Source organism: Saccostrea cucullata, unplaced genomic scaffold (genome assembly GCF_032062105.1).
Source record: "Saccostrea cucullata isolate Sc308-1 unplaced genomic scaffold, CSIRO_AGI_Scuc_v1 ctg4085, whole genome shotgun sequence".
NCBI classification, from domain to species: Eukaryota; Metazoa; Mollusca; class Bivalvia; order Ostreida; family Ostreidae; genus Saccostrea; species Saccostrea cuccullata.
The window spans coordinates 123,229-146,051 of NW_026921411.1; the positions used below are offsets into that span (position 1 = coordinate 123,229).

Below are 22,823 nucleotides of genomic sequence, written 5' to 3' on the forward strand. Positions count from 1 at the left end.
TGACTGTCTGTTCAACAATATCTCACTAGATCTAGTAACACAAAACACAGCATTTGTTTACATAACAATTAATATCGAAGTGCAATGAGTATATGCATCATTTACTGAAGTAAACGATAAGATAATGAAATAACATGAACAATAAAACATTTCTTATAAATTTACAACTGAATGCTACTTTACATCACTAAGACAACACTCAACTATCAGCCTGTGATTAATATGCAATATTCAAAAGTCCAACCCCCATGCATATTACAATACAGAAAATATTAATTTATAATGTATATCTATGCACCTTTAAAGATTAAATTAAATTTATTAGATATATAACGTTTTATACAATTCAGTAATAAAATTTTATTTACAAGATTTCATCACAAGGTTTTCCTGTATGAAAAAAAGTAAATAAATACAAAAAATATATACGTATAATTTGTATACTACATGTAAGTAAAATAAGAATTAAGATGTAATAAAAAAAACCTCATTATCACCTGCACAATGTAAACAACAAATGAATAATTAGATTAAAAAATCAATTTGTCAAAACTCAGGCTGAATTCTTACAAATGTTTAACACAGTTTAATGATTATTTGACTTTAAACTGTTTGTTTAGAAACATATATTATCAACAATGAGATAACGGGTATTTGTGTTGCAAAAATTCTGTCATTTTGAAGCCCATTACGCCTTAACTACCGTTTAAGTGGAAATTTTAGCGAGACGCAAATTTAGCGATTTATCCTTAAAAAGTGGTATTTTATTTTAAGCGAGATGAAATTTTAGCGATTTAAGAATTCTCACTGAAGAAGGTATAAGGAATAAAACGCAATCAATTTTTATCAATATTCAATTTTAGCGATTTCAGTACCCTCGCTTCTGATGCCAAAATTGAATCCTCGCTAAAATTTCTGCTTATACGGTAGTTATCGTGTATTTTGCAGTTGTATTTTTAAGTGTGAAGTCGTGTCCACCTCTCGTAAAAGGTTATCACTGTCAAGTCCAGAAACAAGACATGCATGTGAAAATAAGTATTGAACACAATTTTGTAAATTGAAATATCATTGTTGCTACTTTTAACACAAAATTTTTAAAACTTATTACATGTAATTCTTTTTTATATTCTGTTAAATTATCTGACATCTAATCGGCCCATCAAGCTCATAGTGATACAACAGATAAGGTATTTGGAATGTCTTAACCTTTGTCGCTACATCATATAGCGTTGTAAATGCTCAAAAAGGTTCCGACTTTTGAAAAATAATTAAATAAAATTTAAACGAAAGGTTCTGGGAGCACTGAGCTCACTAAATGTTACCCCCTCCCATAGTGGTAAAGTTAATGTTTTTCTCAGGGAGACCCAAAATAAGTTTCAGATGTGCACAATGGCATTATGCAATGATGAAATTGTGAAAGTATCATTAAATTTTGTTTATAGGAGGATTTGCAGATAAGAGATTGGTACCCTTCACAACTATTATGGAAAGAATGGCAAGGACTTTTCTACTATATTCATATGGGAGGCCGGGGGTTTCATATAGTGAGCTCAGTGCTCACAGTACCTTTAGTTTCTGTTAGGACCATTATCAAAGAATTTATGTATCCTCCTAACTGCGATTTTTACTTAATGCACAAAAATTAATACCCACCAATTAATGAAACCACAGTGTGATCTGTTGGGATGGATCTAAATCACGTGGTCTATTAACGTTCTCTTGAGGCGGTTTTACAATTTTTAGATTGTTATTTTCCCTCTCGGGTGGATTTCCTTCTCCATTAGTTTGCAGTGGCTTAATAATTATACTCGATAAAAGAAAACCAACAATGTTAGAGATAAGCATAACGATGGAGAGTGACACTGCTACAATGTCCTTCTTCTGGTTTCCTTCGACAGCACACGTGTAATTTCCATAAAGAGATGCCACACAAAAGAATAGGAAATTAAAGATGGAGACAAAACAGAGTCCTGTAGCTACAACATTTATCCCTAAGCTCATCCCGTTTATCACTCTGTAAACAGTTACCTAGTCAAAAGAAAATGTGTATATTGTAACAGATATAGCCATTTGTAAGATTATAAGGAATTGGATTTTTATTTTGAAGAAAGATTTCTCACACAATTAAAAGATCGCATGAAAGAATGATGGCACAAAAGGTGACTGTGGCAGAACATTTTATATTTACTTACTCTGTTGATAAAGCTTGAAGATGGTATATTTCTATTATCAATATCCGTTTTAGAGACAAAATAACAAGATATACCACTGAGGAAGAGCTACAAATAAAATTTAAAAAAAAATATCTTAAACACAAACTTTTTTTCATGAACAAGACCAGGAGCTCAGTTTTTGTAGATAAAACTATATGATACATTTGCATGGCAAATTTTATCTTTTTATTATTGTTATAGTTTTATCGTTATTTCGTAATCTACATTATATTTCATATTATACTTTATTACAATGTATAGTAATTAAAATATTACCGCTGCTCCTGACCATATTAGAGCGCCTGTGTCGACTGAGAAACTGAATATGACACTGTCTTTATCGACAATCATTACAATTCCAAAGACGATGCTACTTGCTGAAATTCCTATCAAAACAATGGACATCCTAAAGAAATGTTCTGCAGCTTTTTGTTGTTTGCGTGCAAGTTCAACTGAAAAAAAAATCATTTCTTCAACAGAAACACTTCAAATCTCTGTTTTGTGATGACCTTAATAGGAGGGAAATGTTTATTTTATTTCCTATAATGAATTTTTGACTCCTGATTCTACCTCTGATTTAAAAAATCAATGTTGGCTCTGCTTAAAATTTGTGTTGATTAAGTGAACTTTTGAGAATGATCATCGTTCCTCATCTTCACATAAATACGTGTTTAGTTCTTACCAGACGACTGTTGAATCTCACTTTCGTTTTGTGCTGTGTTCACCATCTTTACGCTGATAGGATCGAAACTTATTTATCTAGCGTTACCAAAACCTTATTGAGTAATACTGCGCAGTGTAAATCATTTTGAATGAATGATTGACAGTGTAGTTTTGTTAACATTTAAATCATACAAATAGAAATGGAGAACGAAGGTTATTCATAAACTGGTGATAATGGTGCTTTGACAGTATGAATGGATTTAAATCCATAATGTAGCATATACTGAAGTTTTTGTTTCACAAATGTAATGCCAAATGATTGCATGAATTAGGTATCATTGAAAAAACGTAAGAGTTTTAAAAGTTTATGAAACGCTTCAAGACGGGAAAGAAGACTCATTTGTAAAAAAAATCCATAAATGTAATGTCTTACATTTTGTTTAGTATTATTTAGAATTGCAGATTAGGTACTTTTGCAAATATATCACATTTTGAATGACTAAATACATTGTTCATTGTTCCAGTTGTTCATATTTATGAAGAATATATCCAGGCGGACGGGTTTTCCTATTAGAAAACCACAAAGAAAGGTAGTAAGGTTTGGCTTTATTGTGCAATAAAAATTAAATGTTCTGTAAAAATGATAAAATTGGCTTTGATATGGATTGAGTAAATGAATATGATAAATCATTACATATAAATAAAATGAAGAGAAGGAGGACCATTCTGGGAATATGACGTCATTAACCTTGTTCATTTCCAAATTTCTACATTTCCTAATTTTCAGCACAAAAGCCCCAAAATGGCTAATTTGTGGTTATTTTCTTTTCGAAAAAAGGTCAACAGCCATCGCCCACTTCAAATTGAAAAAAAAAGTGTGTTAAATGCTTTAAAAAATCACCTATCTCAACCGTATCTTTTTTGTTATTCATTTTTGTTTGTCTCCAGCGTTCTATGATTCCACATTATTTAAACATTGCAAAGTAATTGTACGAAGAACATCATGAACATATTCCCAGTCAGCATTCATATATTGGCCCAACGTTGGTAGAGTAACGGTCTGTTGGGTCAAGGTTGGTGTTGGTATAACATGATTGGGCCAACATTGGGCCAATGTTAGACATTATGCTCTTAGTGGCAATATCAGCATATGTCAGTTATTCGTTGTTGGGCCAATGTTGGCCCAATGTATCTTAATCTCACATAAGTTGTCGTGATAACATACATTGGTTTTACATTGTTGGGCCAACATTGGCCCAATGTATGTAATTTTCACAGAAATTACTATCTTAAACATTGGTTCTGCATCGTTGGACTTACGTTGGCCCAATATTGAATACTGAACATAATGAACATATGCAGGTGTATAACGATTGGGCCAGCGTTGGCAAGACAGCGTTGGCACAATGTTTCAAACTTAGCATAAAATGGTTGGTCTCGTGTAGTTGGACCATTATTGGCCCAATGCAAATCTTTGTTAAAGATATACTGCAACAGCTGAGAGGATAATTTTACTAAAAGGTTGATCATTTATGATTATGTAACACTACACACGTGTGACTGGATCAGTATACATTAAATGTATTCTATAATAAGTTAATAACATTAATTTTGTTATCTGGCTTTATCTTTTCAGTGCCTTACCTATACATTTTTAGTTGGACCAACTTTGGCCCACTGTGTCAAATGTGTACTGCATAAATCATGTAAATAAGTGTTTATTGATTTATTGAATAAATGTTGTTGTACTAATGGTAAAAAATTACATTTCCTTAACAGACACTAGTTAATCAGGTACATATCTCTATATTTTTATGCCAAGGTATAAGGCTAACACAGCTGGTCCAACGTTGGCCCAACGTTTATATCAAGCTAGTGTTAAGTACTATACCCAACAATTTTCTCTTTCTCTCCCTGTATCATGCACACACATATATCATAATGTGCAATTTTTATATTAAATAAATCTTCATGGTTTTATTGGATATCATTAACGTATTATATATCATATTGGGGGAAAATACATATGCATGCATATCTTGGCTATATGCACGAATTTATATTGTTGCAAATTAAAAAAATACTATTTCCCCCTGTGAAAGCCAAAAAGTAATACTGCATACAAACGTATCAATTTAAGAATTTTAAAAGAAATTCTTGGATGTGGGTCGAGAACATTGTAGAAGACACATTAAGTGTAAATTTAAGCCAATGTTCTTTGAAAGATGTCACTCCCAGGAGGGCAATAAATTATAAGTTTTTGAGTTAAATAGAGGTCAGCCTTCCTCGCGCGCAAGATGTAGAGAACAAAGACAAAGGACTGAATATTGTTTGAGGATAGATGCAGTTAAAGCAAAATGTGAGTATTTCTGATTTTTTTTTTTGTGCATGAGTATTTTAAAAGGAAATTTTCTATCATTGATCATAACATAGTGGAACAGATTTTGATCTACAATGTAGCAAATTCGATCTGTACTTTTCTCATTATATGTGATTTTTGGTTTAAATTTTTGTATGTGGGATAAATCTAAACTCTTGTCCTTTAAAGTAAAATATATACACTGTATGTATAAAAATTAACTCATTAAAACGTGCAACGCTCCATTTTCGCACATGCATGGGGGAACGTGGGGAGGGGGCGATCATTGTTGATAGAGACACGTGCATGCATGTATGTATAATCTTTATAAGTGATATCATTATCATGTAAATCTATTTCCTTGTCTACAAACTTTGAATTGTGGTGCTATAAATACTACAGTTGTATAATATTAGTTCCCTTAAACCAGTATTCTGTACTTTCAATAAGGTCTCAGGCAAAAAAAGTCCTAAAAATTGTGCAGCGATCTCGGGTCTTTCCGATACTAACCGGAAATGTCCAAGTATTGTGTGATTCCCAAATACATTTATAATTTCTTATTTCTCTATGTGTCTGATACATTTTTAATTTTGTAAATAATCATATGACATTAAACCGACCCATTATAAACAGTACGAATAAAAATAGTTGAAATATTTATTGAAGAGCTATGATAATATTATTAAGCATTTAAAAAATCACATGGTACTTTTTATGTAAGAAAACGGGGAACGATTAGAGGTGACAATACGACACAAAGTGTACGGAGAATTATGAGTTCAATGATAGACATTGGTGTTGCAAAGAAAATGAACTGGCTAGGGAGGGATGATAATTAAGAGAGCATTTTCCTTTTTCTCATTGAAAGATGTGTAGCTGTGTGAGTATTTTTTTTTTTTTTATATTTTGGAAAACTTTATTTTATACTCCCAAGATATACTGATCTTGGTTTGTTTGTTTGTATGTGTGTGGATTGACAACTTACAAATTTAGTTAAACATGAAAAATATGTCTAATTGTCAAAGATCAGACATGTGTCAAGGGTAATCCATCAAAGTCACATTAATTTATTGAGCTAAGATTACAATTTTTTCATACTTTTGACATAATGTTGCACAAATATCTTGTCATCAAAATGATTGCAAGTAAAGTAAACCAAAAACACATTTGTATTTTAATTTGTACATTAGTTTATCTAAGTTTGTGTAATATAATGTTTTGAATATTTTAATCCAACATAAATTGTGTAAATACTGAAACAATATTTTTCTATCTTACTTCTAAGGGCAGATCACTCTAGTGACATAAAATTACCCTACAAAGTAGATCTCTGTAGTGTGCAGTTTTAAGTAATTAAAAACAATTTTGTTTTTCACATAACAAATAAAATCACAGTATCATATTTTGACAGTAACTGTGAGAAAGAATGGATGTTGCAAAGATGCAAAAGACAAAGATATCGAAGATGCTGAAAAGGACTGGTTACGATACTCTTACGATAGGGATGGGGGTAGGAAGGAAAGGAAACAAAAAATGGCAGCAGAAAAGGAGACCAACCGATGAATGGCCTTGAAATGACTTTGAATTTTTTGGTATCTGGTGAATTATGATTATTACCCTTTGACTTTAATTTAGTTTTTAATTTTAATTTTTGATTTAGTGTTTTTAATTCATTTAAATGATTTAATTAGTAAACCGTATCAAATTATCTTATTCTTGTTATTTCTCCCACTTATTGGAAATTAAAAATATTAGTCATTGGTTGAGAACACTGGGTCAACGTAAAACAAACTCTGGGCCAACGTAAAAAGACGTTGAGCAAATGTGAAAATAACATCGGGCCAACATCAGAGAAACAATGGGCCGATGTAAGCTAGAGGAACGCTGGGCCAATGTAAAAGAAACTCTAAGCCAACGTAAAAGACACATTGGGCCAATGTAAAAGACATACTGGGCCAACATAGGACCAATATTTGTAGTCTAGTACGTAGGCCCAACATATATCCAAGGTTGGGCCAACATCCATGCAATCGGCGTCTAATGTTGGGCCAACGTAAAGCCAATACGTTGGCCCAACATGAGCCCACTTTGCACTTAAACATTGAACCAACATTGGTATGCAACGTTGGGCCAACAAAATGAATATTGTTGGCATTACATTGGGCCAACATATTGATGCTGACTGGGTTAATTGATAACTAAAAATTGGTAACATCTGATTGCAGGAATGAATTTTGAATTCTACAAGTCATCCGAAAGTCATTCAAAGTTTTAACAAATAAGCCCTAGCTGTGAAATAACGTATAAATTCATCTTCAATGATTCTTTTTTTCAGGATTAACTGTCTTATTTTTCGATTTCATGACGTGACCAATGGATTGGCTTGCGTGATAATTTGCATAAAAAGGCGTTTATGCATAAAATTATCACGCAAGCCAATCAATTGATCATCGTCATGAAATTGAAAAATCTGACAGTTATTCCTTATTCAGCGCTAAGCGCTTTCTGTCAGCGTATTCTACGTCCGTTCTGGATCCAGTGCCACTATAAGCAAGTTAGATAACTCCATTTGTTAATCTAGAAATATGCAACTGGAAATCCCTGACTCTCTTTCTGCTATTTTAGTGTAATGCTGCGTTACGTGCATTTCTAATAATAGAAGGCAATTAATAAGGTTTTAGGATGTTCCACAGTTAGAAGATAAAAGCAGTTCTTATCATGCTCTTCTCTATACATTGTAGTTCATTTAAACCATGTCGGCACACATTAATTTGGTACCACGTAGATTACAATTGCTGCCTCTATGGCGCAATTACTTAATTATAAAACCAGTATATTATTTATTATATACATGCAATATAGTGATTGAATATTCAATACGTACCCGGTACATGATTTAAAACTCAGACGGGATTTTGATTAGTTTTTAAATCACAAACTTGAAGTGAGTTATTCAATAAAAGAAATCACAAAAAATTGATTTACAATGTACTACTTACATAATATGGTACATTCTATATATCCATATAAACTATAATTATTTTTTCTTCTAGACAATTATTTCAGGCAATGTAACTAAAACAAGCCTTTCCATTAACATCTTGCACCATGTTGAGATTTATCAGAGAAGCTGATTTTCGCATCTAAGTATCAATTAGTAACAGACTGGAATGCATTCAAGGACGGTCTTTTTAAGCGCTAAGCGCAGCGCACAGCGCTTTCTGTCAGCGTAAATCTACTTCCGTTCTGGATCCAGCGCCACTATAAGCAAGTTAGATAACTCCACTTGTTATTCTAAAAATATGCAACTGGAAATCCCTGACTCTCTTTCTGCTATTTTAGTGTAATGCTGCGTTACGTGCATTTCTAATAATAGAAGGTAATTAGTAAAGTTTAAGGATGTTCCACAGTTAGAAGATAAAAGCAGTTCTTATCATGCTCTTCTCTATACATTGTAGTTCATTTAAATCATGCCGGCACACATTAATTTGGTACCTCGTAGCTTACAATTGCTGCCTCTATGGCGCAATTACTTAATAGAACCAGTATATTATTTATTATGTACATGTACATGCAATATAGTGATTGAATATTCATACGTACCCGGTACATGATTTAAAACTCAGATGGGATTTTGATAAAGTTTTAAATCTCAAACTGGAAGTGAGTTATTCAATAAAAGAAATCACAAAAAATTGATTTACAATGTACTACTTACATAATATGGTACGTTCTATATATCCATATAAACTACAATCATTTTTTCTTCTAGACAATTATTTCAGGCAATGTAACTAAAACAAGCCTTTCTATTAACATCTTGCACCATGCTGAGATTTATCAGTGAAGTTGATTTTCGCATCTAAGTATCAATTAGTAACAGACTGGAATGCATTCAAGGACGGTCTTTATAAATTTCTATGCTTGTGTTGTACATAATTCGAAAGGAAGGGCAGTTTGTGGCTGTACAGACATGTAGAGCATGTGGTGGATGTGTTTTCAACGAATCCACTCAAATAGTAAAACTTATTTCTCGGAATACATGTATTGTGCTCTAAAATTGTGCGTATAGTGTGCAGGATATGGCGAAAAATGCTAAAACTTTAATTAACGTTCTTAGCAATGGACAGAAATAGGGCTGATGAAATGTTAAGCAAACGGTGTAATACTTGAAGGAGGGAACTAGGATTAAAAAGTTTATGTAAAGATGTGTCTCAGCTGTGTTACCGATTCTTGATGAAGACTAAATAAAAACAGAATAAAACAATGATTTATATCTTCATGAAGATTTATTAATACTTGATATTAATAATGTATTTTCTTTCTTGGACTCTTGAATTATTAATCATTGAAATAGCAGAAATATTATGGGCAATTATTTTCAGTATTCTTTTTTAACTAGCACAACAATGTCGTAGATATATTTTTCCTCTCAACATGTTTTGCACGGTAGTGAAGATCATACTGTATACGCAAGTAAAGAATGGTGAAATGCACCAGGCGTCCGCAAAAAATACTGAAGCATTTTAAATTATTTCAACAATAGTCAAAAATACTTTTAGGGTTTTAACGTATGACGGGTTTGACGTATTTTTAATCCAAAGAAGAATAGTGTAAAATTTTTATTGCAAAAACGTATCATTTACTAATGAGTGACACATATTGTATATCAACACAATTGTTACTGCAAATACATGTACACTGTAAATCAAATATTTGAATATCAGAGATTACAGGATAACATCAAAAGATAAATATAATATCTTTATACTAAAATGTATATTTACATATTATCTCTGACATAAAGGGCGTTAATTCTACGGATGTTAGTTTCATTTACATATGACGTTGTTACAAACATGATGCCAATCTTCAAATTGAAAAACTTGTAAACGCAGAATGAATTTGTTATTGAATATGATCACCAGAAGATTTTATATTTCAGTGTTGCACGTAAATGAGAGGAATTTTAGCGACATTTTCAAGTGTTAACATTTTTTTTCAAATACATTATATACATTTTTCAGCAAAAGTATTCTCTTCAGACAGTATATCTACATGTACATTTAAGGTGCGGTCACACGATGAGATTTTTCATCAGATTTTCCATCCGATATTTCTATCCGATTTGCTTTCGTCTAAAATCTTACCGTGTGACCACCCAAGTCGAAAGTCGAAAGCAAAATCAGAAGGCCCTCAGATTTTCAATCGACTTTCTGAAGAAAATCGTGACGTCACAATGACATTTCCCGCGACACGAAATAAAAATAATAACAGTCTTAATTTTTTTTATATATAAATACAAAATGTGTAATGAAATAAAAAGAAAACTCCTAAACCCAAAAACATTGTGTGGAAAAGAAAAAAATTACTAGTACATGCATACAAAAAAATATCATGCATTCTTCTAGAATAGTTTGCAAGCACGGAAATTCGTGTCTTTATTATGCATTTATGATTTATCACAAATATTTTTTCGGTTACTTAAGAGCTGAATTTAATAGATAACACTTCATTTGATTTGTAAATATTATCAAAAATGGGGGTATTTTAAAATTAGCATTCACTGTACATGTTACTGATTAAAATTAAGATCTTTCACGCAATTTTTTATATCGCTGTTAATTACTACCGGTATCTACAAAACATAGCAATTATAAAGTAGAAACCCCAAGCGACAACTTCATTCTGTACCTGAAATTTCGAATTCTAGAAAATTAAAGTTACAAGTTTTAAATTAACGAATAATTTTTATATAAATCTTAAATAAGTTACTAATCTCTTGAGGGCGAACGCTTTAATTAAAATACATGCGAATACAACGTATTACATGTTCATTAAACTAAGTGATCGTATTCTTTGTATAGGCCTCAGAACCTTGAGGGATTAGCCCCCCTTTCCCCTTTTTTTAAGAAACATAGACATAATATAGGCATTACACATTTATACATTGAGATGTAGGTTTATAGGTTTAACCTCCCCCTTCAAGACGCAAGTTGCATTTTAGGTAAGAGGTAGGACTAGTGTTTGTAAAAAAAAAGGGCACTGAAAGAATTTCGACCCCCCCCCCCCAACGAAATATGGTTTTCGTATTTGACCAATGGACGCATTTTTTTGCTTGTTGACAAAGTTTTGCTTGTAAGTTTGATTTTTTTCTCTTTCACTTAATTAGCCCGGCCCCCTTTCAATTTGCTTCCGATGTCAATGATTTGGGAGGGTAAGAGGAACTCCTATTTCTCCTATACACATTTTTTCTACAATAATCAGCAGTAATTTCCTAAAACATTTCAATAATCAGTTAATTTATATACTCTCAGTAGAATTTATACTTTAAAAAAATATTATTTTTAGTTATATAATAAAGAAACAGTCTATCCTTTAAGTAACTACAAAATATTAATTTTGTTCCGCTTTTATCAACTCTTGAAGAGCTTCTTATAAACTGTATTTATTCTTTTTTCATCAACGTGTAGCTTATCATACAAAGTTAACTTTTGTGATGCATATTATTTCACCTTTGTTGGTAGACCAAAATATATTGCATTTTTTTTTTGCCGAAGTAGAAAGTAATAAACTTCGATTGATTATCTACTTTTGAGTGATCATTGACATGTGTACCGTGTACACTACGTCAACATCAACGTCATAATGGGGTAAAATGACGTAATATTAAACTGATGGGATTTTTCTTCCCATTCTTTTTATTCCGACAGAACAGAGACGACTTTGTACAGAAATATATGTACTTCTGTCTAAAAAGTAATAACAAGTACTTGTTCATTTCTTGCTGAAAATCGTTGGTAAATCGAACGTAAAATCGGATAGTGTGACCACCCGACCAATCGACTCCTTTCGACTTACCTGTGCAAGTCGAATGAAAATCGGATGAAAAATCGCATCGTGTGACCGCACCTTTAGAGTTTAAATTCGATCGGAAAACTCGATTATCATCTCGAAAGACAAAAATTTTACACGCAAAAATATTTTCTTGCAATTTCTTGTACAGTACTATAAGTAAAATAGATTGATCTTTTGACATACGAAGATAATGTATGATTTTTGAAAAAAAAAGGCATGAGGCAATGCTGAATTTCATATCCCAACGGGGTTCACATATTCAGGACTCACATACTTTTTGACAACTGTGCTCGACCTAGCGCTATCGCACTGTCAAAATATCGCTTAGAATTCAATACAACAGGACATTTTAAATTAAAATATAGATCTGAGGAATTCTAAATCAATATGCTTAGCGCTTCCCAGTACTTTCAGTACTTTGATTTAATGTCTATACTTGTGTTGTACATAAATCGAAAAGAAAGGGCAGTTTGTGGCTATACAGACATGTAGAGCATGTGGTGGATGTGTCTTCAACGAATCCACTCAAATAGTAAAACTTATTTCTCGGAATACTTGTATTGCGCTCTAAAATTGTGCGTGAAGTTTGCAGGATATGGCGAAAAATGCTAAAACTTTAATTAACGTTCTTAGCAATGGACAGAAATAGGGCTGATAAAATTTTCAGCAAACTGTGTAATACTTGAAGTAGAGAACTAGGATTAAATAGTTTATGTAAAGATGTGTCTCAGCTGTGTTGCCGATTCTTAATGAAGACTAAATAAAAACAATAAAATAATGTTGTATACCTTCATGAAGATTTATTAATACTTGAGATTAATACTGTATTTTCTTTCTTGGACTCTTGAATTATTAATCATTGAAATAGCAGAAATATTATGAGCAATAATTTTCAGTATTCCTTTTTGACTAGCACAACAATGCCGTAGATATGTTTTTCCTCTCAACATGTTTTGCATGGTAGTGAAGATCATATATACACAAGTAAAGAATGGTATAAAGCATCAATCGTCCGCAAAAAATACTAAAGCATTTTAAATTATTTCAACAATAGTCAAAAATACTTTTAGGGGTTTAACGTATGACGGGTTTGACGTATTTTTAATCCAAAGAAGAAAAGTGTAAAACTTTTATTGCAAAAAACGTATCATTTACTAATGAGTGACACATATTGTATATCAACACAATTGTTATGCAAATACATGTACACTATAAATCATATATTTGAATATCAGAGATTATAGGATAGCATCAAAAGATAAATACAATGTCTTTATACTAAAATGTATATTTACATATTATCTCTGACATAAAGAGCGTTAATACTACGGGTATTAATTTCATTTACATATGACGTAGTTACAAACATGATGCCAAATCTTCAATTTGAAAAACTTGTAAACGCAGAATGAATTTGTTATTAAATATGATCACCAGAAAATTTTATCTTTCAGTGTTGCACGTAAATGAGAGGAATTATATCGACATTTTCAAGTGTTAACATTTTTTTCAAACACAATATTTACATTTTCCAGCAAAAATATTGTCTTCCCACAAATTTTTATTAAAATAGAAAATTTGGTGTTAACACCAAATTTTCTATTTTAATAAAAATTTGTGGGAAGACAGTAGAGCTACATGTATATTTAGAGTTTAAATTTGATCGGAAAACTCGATTACCATCTCGAAAGAAAAAAAAATTACACGCAAAAATATTTTCTTGCAATTTCATGTACAGTACTGTAAGTGAAATTGTTTGATCTTTTGACATACGAAGATAATGAATAATGCTTGAAAAAAAGGCATGAGACAGTGTTGAATTTCATATCCCAACGGGGATCACATATTCAGGACTCACATTTAGACATCTGTGCTATCGCACTGTCAAAATATCGCTTAGAATTCATTACAACAGGACATTTTAAATTAAAATAATTCTGACGAATTCCAAATCAATATGCTTAGCGCTTTCCAGTACTTTCAGTACTTTGATATTTACATGGTATTGATCCCGCAAATCCAAGTGTTAGATAGGAAGCCCCGCTTCCTGTCTCTATTTGTCCCGCCCTGCACGTGATTTTTTTAACCGCGCCTAGCGATGAACTTGTACATTGATGGAAAAATAAATTACATTGACTATTTGTAATTTTATCTCACACAAAAACATTGGAAATGTAAATATCTAAAAATGACAACAATATTATTGCTATCAACGGTACAAAAATATAATATTTACAAGATATGTTTTTCTTAACATTCGCACAAAAAGGACATATTAGTTTCATTTTAATTGATTTTATTTCGTTTAAATATAAAATATGTAGAAACAGTAAATTATATAAGGAGATCATGAACAGCATTCGAGCTCAAAAGTCCATTTAAACGATAAAGATTGAGAGCAGAGCAAATGCAAACCCATTAAAAAATATAAATAGTTATACGGCTTTTTTCTAAATATTTTATTAGATATTCATATGATGCATTCATTTACAGCAAAAGTTTTAATCGAAAAAATCTAATTCGGAGATAAATAATTTTATTCAATATCTTTGAAAAAATGCAAAAAATTAATATAAAATAATTATAGATATGGATGCCGTGTTAAACAGTTTTTTTGCACAGCTGAAACCAAACACAAATTTCTGAAATATGATAAGCTATCAAAAATAAACCGTTCCTGCAAATTCGACGAAATACTATTCTGTATTAACAAAGTACTGGTCGGGAAAAGAACACGATATTCTCATTCATATTTGTAAAGGACTAACGTTCTTGCTGGATCTGCGCATGTGCGCGGGAAAAGCATCGCAAGAATCATCAGGTCGAGGAAACTATTTATGAGACGTCTGTTCAGTGAGGAACCAACATGACTGACAAATCGATCAATCAGCTCAATGAGTTGGATTTAATGCATTTATGGTTTACTACATAAAATACAACGTTTTTTTTTGTTTTGAACATATTTTATTGTATAATTTATACAAAGGGATTGGTTACAAGTTCTTGCAACTTAAAAAAACCTCTCCCTGTAATATATACAATAATTAGATTAGTAATTGCCAAAATAACAATTGAAGGTGTAAAGTTATACATATACATAATAAATACAAACTATTTCAAGTTAAGACACTTATTAAAGAGTTCTTACAATATGTAAATCTATAATGTTACATGTAAATAATTACAATTACAAATGTACTTTGGAAAATATATATATATGACAATAGTAATAATAAATAATACACATGATCTCAAGTAAAATTCTCACATCATAAACAATCAAAGTTGTACAGATATGATTGAATGACAAGGAATCAGAAGAAGAACAAGAGGCCCATGGGCCACATCGCTCACCTGAGCAAAAAGCATAAATCAGTTTATTATTGAAAAGTTGAAACCCAATAGTGGTCCCAAAATATCCTTAAAAGGGAGAGGGTATGATTTGAACAAACTTGAATCTACACAACTAAGAATGCTTGCATATTTCTTTGACTACATTTGGCTTTATTGCCCTTTACATTTGAACTTACATTCTCACCCCGCCCTACTCCCAGGGGTCATGACTTGAACAAAATTGAATCTACACTACCTGAGAATGCTTCGATATGAATAGGAATGATCATGGATTTGCTATTTTTGAAAAGAAGATTTTTATAAAGATTTTTTTTCTAAATGTTTCTATGTAAAACTTTGATTCCATGTTTTGGCCCCGCCCTACCCCGAGGGGTCATGATTTGAACAAACTTGAATGTCCACTACCTGAGGATGCTTCCACAAAAATATGATCATTCATGCCACTGCTATTCCAGAGAAGAAAATTTTTACAGGATTTTCATATATATTTCTTTGTGAAACTTTGATAGGCCATTGTGGCCCCGCCCTACCCCCGGGGGTCATGATTTGAACAAAATTGAATCTCCACTATCTGAAGATGCTTCCATAAAAATATGATTATTCATGCCTTTGCTATTCCAGAGAAGAGGATTTTTAAAGGAATTTTCCATTACATTTCTATGTGAAACTTTGATAGGCCATTGTGGCCCACCCTACCCCCAGGGGTCATGATTTGAACAAATCTGAATCTACACTACCTGAGGATGCTTCCCTATAAGTTTCAACTTTCCTGGCACAGTGGTTCTTGAGAAGAAGATTTTGAAAGAATTCTCCTATATATTTTTATGTTAAAATTTGATAGGCCATTGTGGCCCTGCCCTACCCCCGGGGGTCATGATATGAACAAACTTGAATCTACACTACCTGAGGATGCTTCCCTATAACTATGATCAATTATGGCTTTGCTATTCTTGAGAAGAAGATTTTTAAAGAATTTTCCCATATATTTCTATGTAAAACTTTGATCGGCCATTGTGGCCCCGCCCTACCCACCGGGGTCATGATTTGAACAAATTTAAATCTACACTACCTGAGTATGCTTCCCTATAAGTTTCATCTCTCCTGGCACAGTGGTTCTTGAGAAGAAGATTTTTAAATCATACCATAAAATTTTCACTATTTCTGAATTATCTCCCCTTGAATAAGGGCGTGGCCCTTCATTTGAACAAACTTGAATTCCCTTTACCTAAAGATACTTTGTGCCAAGTTTGGTTGAAATTGGCCCAGTGGTTCTTAAGAAGAAGTCAAAAATGTGAAAAGTTAACGACAACAACGACGACGACAACGACGACAACGACAACAACGACGACGACGACGACAGACAACGGACACATTTTGATCAGAAAAGCTCACTTGAGCCTTTGGCTCAGGTGAGCTAAAAAGGGATCAAAATCTACCTAAATCACGAATGAACTTTTGGACACTTGTTTTTCGGAAAGGATAGTTTTTTAAATCGCTCTCGGAAAGACGTGATGCATTTTCCCAAGTATTTACACGCTTAATGCCTTATGTACATTATTATCTACTAATCCCAAAATTAGAGTTTCCCCCCACTCCATTGTACAGGTCCGTTTGTTTACAGTTTCCCCGTGCTGTTCTGTCAGTGAAAAGACAATTTTTCTCACGTGACTATTACTCGGTACAAAAAGCAACCAACTCTGAGGTGTACTCACGTATTGACAATGTTTACAATGTGTACAACTTCGAAACAAACAACTTATGCTACTCAATACACGTTCTACGATCAATGCAAAGGAGAATTAATAAAGAGGTAATTAGAAAAAATGTAAATTTGCTTTCCAGCCGTCATTTGAAATCGCATCCTAAATTTCCATAACCCACGTGTTTGTAGTAAAAACGTAGTAGACCAACATGCTTTTCGGCTCATTCACGAGATTGGACCATAATTGTTTACTGTGAGCATGCGAGACCACGTGATCATGAATATTTCGATAAGAGGCGGTTTAATATCCGACTCGGAGAGAAAATATTTTTTACCAAATCATATTTCATAACTTTTAAAAGTGATGGAGTAAAATAGTTTATTTGCAGAAAGTATATGACTTATATAACTTGATGACACACCACATATATTTATTTCTTCAAAAATAAAACACTAATACGGCATATATATTTTTAAAAGCTAATACTGGTCTTTCAATGCGGAAACAATTGTTTAAAAAGGATGACTTAGAGATCTATGAAATAAAAAGTTGGTTTGGCATTCCTCCTTAATCAATGTATTTCTGACACGGTAATAATTTCGACCTTAAACTTTCAAATTGACTTAAAACGAGACTGTCGATATAAGTTATCATCAACTTGTTTTCAATATATATAATTAAAATACTTAACAATTTATATAATTCAGTGATAAAATGTTTTTTTTCTTCAAGATTTTATCATTAAAGCAAGGTTTTCCTGTATTCAAATAACTATTGATATTTGATAAATATAAAAAAATATATAAAATAGAATTAAGATGTAATCAACAAAAAGGCATATTATCGCCTGACAATGTAAACAACAAATGATTGTTAAATAATTAGAAAGAAAAAAATTAATTACTTCAAATCAGGCTAAATTTATACAAATTTTTAACACAGTTTAATGCTTATGCTTAAGTCGTGTCCAGCTGTCGTGAATTGGTCTGGGTATTTCTGTCAAGCCCAGCAACAAGCCGTGCATGTGAAAATAAGTATCTAACACAGTTTTGTAAATACAAATACGATATAATTGTTGTTATTGTCACAGAGCAATCGCCCGATTTTTGTTAATTAATTGTAAATGAGAGAGTGATAGGTTGGAGGTGCGCGGCGCAGGCGTTGTAGCCCTGTTTCCCAAGAGTGTAATTTTAGTTAGTTAGAGAGAAAGCGAGTGAGCAAGCATGGATTTATAATTTGTTTGTTTGTCATTGTTGTTATCGTTGTTTATTAAGCGTGATAGAGTTCTGAGAGATGAGAGTGAGCATTAAGTTGATTTGTGTGAGAAAGTGGGGAAAAAGACATTTGGTATGGCCATACCCTGGGAACAACGTGTGAGAGAGAGGAGAACCAGTCTGAAACTCAATGAGTGTGGACGTGTATTCTTATGGTGAACTTTGTGTATTCTTATCAATATATATATTGTGTTGTAAATATGTAAATAAACTATGTAAATAAAAACAATCGTCATTATTAACCAGTGCCAGTGACAGGGAGGACCCCCGTCACATTATTTTAACATTTCTTATTTAAATTCATTGTTTTTCATATGTTTCTTCATCCGATACTTAATCGGCCCATCGAGCTTATAGTGGTTTAGCGGAGAAGGTATTTGGAATGCCACACCCTTTATTGTTACACAATAAAGATTTGTAAACGCTTGAAGGTTTCGACTTTTGAAAATCAAATTATTAAAATCATATGATTACGAGGCTTGTCCCAAAGATCGTAAACAGGGAACATCGTTTATTTTCTCTTTGCTAAATCAAATTTCTTTTCTTTTCATAGCAAAGAGTAACATTCTGTGATCATGTATTTGAAGTTTCATGACGATACCACATTTAATAAGAAAATTATGAAAAAATAAAGAAACCATGTAAGTGTACATCGGCGCACGAAAGCAAGCGTAATTTACGTCTCTCATAATGTCATGGGCCCTTTTTCTGCTTTACCTGTGGATATTTTAAACATCCAAATGAATATTTTTTATAGTGAAAAACTACTCTTGACTAAGGGAATAATTTGAATTCACTACTGTCCGTATTCTTAACTACATTCAAATTTTAGTCAAAATTAAATTAGTTGAAAGATCGCCTTACATTTTATAATTAGACAGCAGAGAATACACCTTGTTTGACGACGTTCATAGCCCAGAACGTTCCCCGCAAATGTCTGCGTCAAACAATCAGTACTCTACTTTACATACAATAACTATTTTTTTTTTCGATATAGAGGAAAAACTATCTTTGAATATCATACTATCAAAAAACAACTTTTCTATTAAAATATAGTGTGTAATTAATGTCCTTTCTGTACTCTTTTCCCCCGCCTCTAATGAATATAAGATATACCAAACACAATTTTTTACATTACCGTGCGCCGGGTACGCGTTCGACGACGTCATTTTCATCAATCTCAATTCGAACAACACTTTGAAAATCATACCACCAATCGTCTGTTTCTAAAGCTATTTAAATGAAATTTTGACATATTATTAAGATTTTGATTCTGGTTTCAGTGATTTAAATTTTCAATCTTTTACATAGTACCAAAGAAATAAAAACAAATGTAATAGTTATATGCGTAAATTATTCCGAATTTTGGTCATGCACCGACAGACCATATTGGCCTTCATATAAATCGTCCCAATATAATTAATATGAAAGATATATATTTAAGAATTCATAATTTTAAAGAACTTTGAATGTGTTTTGTCTATGCAAAATTTGGTTAGTATTGGTTGCATGTTTAAAAAGTTATTACCATTGTCTACGACTTTTTGAGACAACCCTCGTATAGGGGCAAAGTTAATGTTTTTATCAGGGAGACACTAAATAATTATCAGATCAAAATAAGCAGGTGTACAATGGTATTATGTAATAAAGAAACTGAAAATATCATTAAAGTTTCTTCAGTGGTATTGGAGCAGTTGAGTTTTAGATAAGAGATGGATACCCTTCACTATTATAGAAAGAATGACAAGGACTTTACCATTATAATCATATGGGAGCCGGGGGGATAGGAGTGGTTTATCATTTAGTAAGTTCAGTGCTCACAGTACCTGTTGTTTCTGTTAGGACCATTATCCAAGAATTTATGTATCCTCGAAACTGCAATTTTTACTTAATCCATGATTAATTGATGCCCAAATATATTAATGAAACCACAGTATGATCTGTTGGGACGGATCTAAATGGCGTGGTGTATTAATGTTCTGTTGAGGCGGAATTACAATTTTTAGAGTGTTATTTTCCCTCTCGGGGGGATTTCCTTCTCCATCAGATTGCAATGCCTTAACAATTATACACGATAAAACAAAACCAACAATGTTAGCGATACACATAATGATGGAGATTATAAATGCTACAATGTCCCATTTCAGGTTTCCCTGAACAGCACACGTGTAATCTCCATCAAGAGATGCGACACAAAACAATATGATATAGAAAATAGGGACAAAACAGAGTACATTTGTTCCTAAGCTCAGCCCGTTTATCACTCTGTAAACAGTTACCTGTTCAAAAGAAGATGTGTATATTATTATTGCTATAGTCATTCATCATGTTCAGAGAATTATAAGGTATTGGGTCTTTAAGATTGATTTCTCACACAAGTAAAGGATCGCATAAAAAAATGATGACACAAAAGGAGACTGTGGCAGAACGTTAAATAAAATATATTTACTTACTCTCTTGATAAAGCTTGAAGATGGTAGATTTGTATTATTAATATCCATCTTAGAGACAAAATAACAAGATATACCACTGAGCAAGAGCTACAATTAAAGTTAAAAAATCTTTAATACAAACTTTTTTTTCATGAACAAGACCAGGACCTTATTTATTGATGATAAAACTTTATGATACATTTGCATGGCAAATTATATTATATTATTATCATATTATATTATATTTTATTTTTATCGTTATTTCGTATTCTCTCTATATTTTATATTACCATATTATACTTTATTAAGATGTATAGTAATTAAAATATTACCACTACTCCCGACCATATTAGAGCGCCTCTGTCCACTGGGAAACTGAAAATAACACTGTCTATGTAGACAATCATTACACTGCCAAAAACGATGCTACTTGCTGAAATTCCTGTCAAAGCAATGGACATCCTAAAGAAATGTTCAACAGCTTTTTGCCGTTTGTGTGCAAGTTCAACTGAAAAAAAGATATTACTTTTATTCAACAGAAACACTTCAAATCTCTGTTTTGATGACCTTAATTGGTCCTCTACTCTAAGAAATCAATATTGGCCCTTCTTAAAATTTGTGTTGATTACGTGAACTTTTGAAAATGATCATTGTTCCTCATCTTTACATTATTACATTTTTAGTTCTTACCAGACCACTTTTGAATATCACTTTCGTTTTGTGCTGTTTTCACCATTTTTGCGTTGACACGATCAAAACTTTTGACCCAAAATGTTTATCAAGCGTTACCAAACCTTATTGAGTAATACTGCGCAGTTTAAAACATTTTGATTGACAGTGTTCTGTATACATTTGAATCTTGTGACATGACCCGGCGAGTTTTCCTTTGAAGTCAAGCATACTGTAACTGCGATACAGAACACTTTTTGTGGGCGTTTCTTATGCAAATGATCAGAAACTGTACTGTATCTGCAAAATATCAAAGATACAGTACGGTTTATTTTCAGCGATGATGGAAAGCTGTATCCATATTCAGACACAACAATCGTTCAATTCGCATGATAGCACTGTTAGTAATTACTCTAAATTTGAGGTGATTTTACTTAGAATAAAATTTTACAAAATAAACTTATGAGTGTGGGATTCAAAAAAAATAGAAAGGAGGGAGTGGGGCAGTTCAAAAAGGATTACTTTGAACCCCCCCTCTCCCCCCCCCAAAAAAAAACCCCCTGAAAATCGTATTTCGGGGGGTAGGTTTATAATCAATTTTATTAAAAACATGAAGGTAAAATACCCCCCTTCCTTTCATCACTTTATTTCAATTTTGTATATGATGACAGGTGGAGGATATTGTCGGAGATTTCTCTCAGAATACGATATCCCCGAAGCATTTTTGTTTCAAAATACGATTCTTATATATAAAAATGTTTTGCATTAATTCGTAGCTTAAACTTTTAAAAAAAATGTCAGCAAGAGCTGAATAGATAAAGAAAACCCTACCCAATCAAATCTAAATTAATTTTTTGGAAAACAAAATATATAATGCATCCCCTAAATAATTATTTTTAAAATAATAGTAAATAATTACCTGCACCTCCACCTCACTCGGCATTTCAGTTGCGAATGCTTAAAATGGGATACTAAATCAACTTTCTGCTAAAATCATCTGATTGGTTGAGAGATATGTACTCAAATACGAATGTAAATTGATGAGGTCATTAGAAAGGTCATGTCACAAGTCATTTAGAATACTAGTTTCCTTCATACCAAACAACAAAGGAAAAGACTTTTTCAGAGATACAGTGTTCTGCTCGAGCTATCGCTCTCGCCTCAAGCCCCGCCCTGTATCTCTGATACAGTAGGAAACTCGTACTCTAAATATAACATACAAATAGAAATGGAGAACGAAGGTTTTTCATAAACTGGTGATAATGGTGGTTTTGTCATTTTGAATGCTTTTAAATCCA

At 32.3% G+C, this 22,823-nt stretch overlaps 1 protein-coding gene across 1 annotated transcript; it reads right to left on the minus strand.

Moving 5' to 3' along the window:
• Positions 1–1,411: 1,411 nt before the first annotated feature.
• LOC134259894 (uncharacterized) lies at positions 1,412–2,960 on the minus strand. Its single transcript, XM_062742491.1, has 4 exons — positions 2,896–2,960; positions 2,490–2,665; positions 2,193–2,279; positions 1,412–2,028 (listed from the first exon to the last, which is right to left on the minus strand). The coding sequence occupies exons 1-4, from the start codon at positions 2,939–2,941 to the stop codon at positions 1,657–1,659; spliced, it is 681 nt and encodes a 226-aa protein (XP_062598475.1). The 5' UTR covers positions 2,942–2,960; the 3' UTR covers positions 1,412–1,656.
• Positions 2,961–22,823: the final 19,863 nt, after the last annotated feature.

Bases quoted from the DNA above. Each gene is read 5' to 3' on its own strand.
- LOC134259894 (XM_062742491.1), bottom strand. From the start codon at position 2,941: ATGGTGAACACAGCACAAAACGAAAGTGAGATTCAACAGTCGTCTG. The intron at 2,280-2,489 runs GTAATATTTTAA...TTTTATTTGTAG, and splicing joins TAATATGGTCAGGAGCAGCG to CTCTTCCTCAGTGGTATATC. The intron at 2,029-2,192 runs GTAAGTAAATAT...TCTTTTGACTAG, and splicing joins CTTCAAGCTTTATCAACAGA to GTAACTGTTTACAGAGTGAT.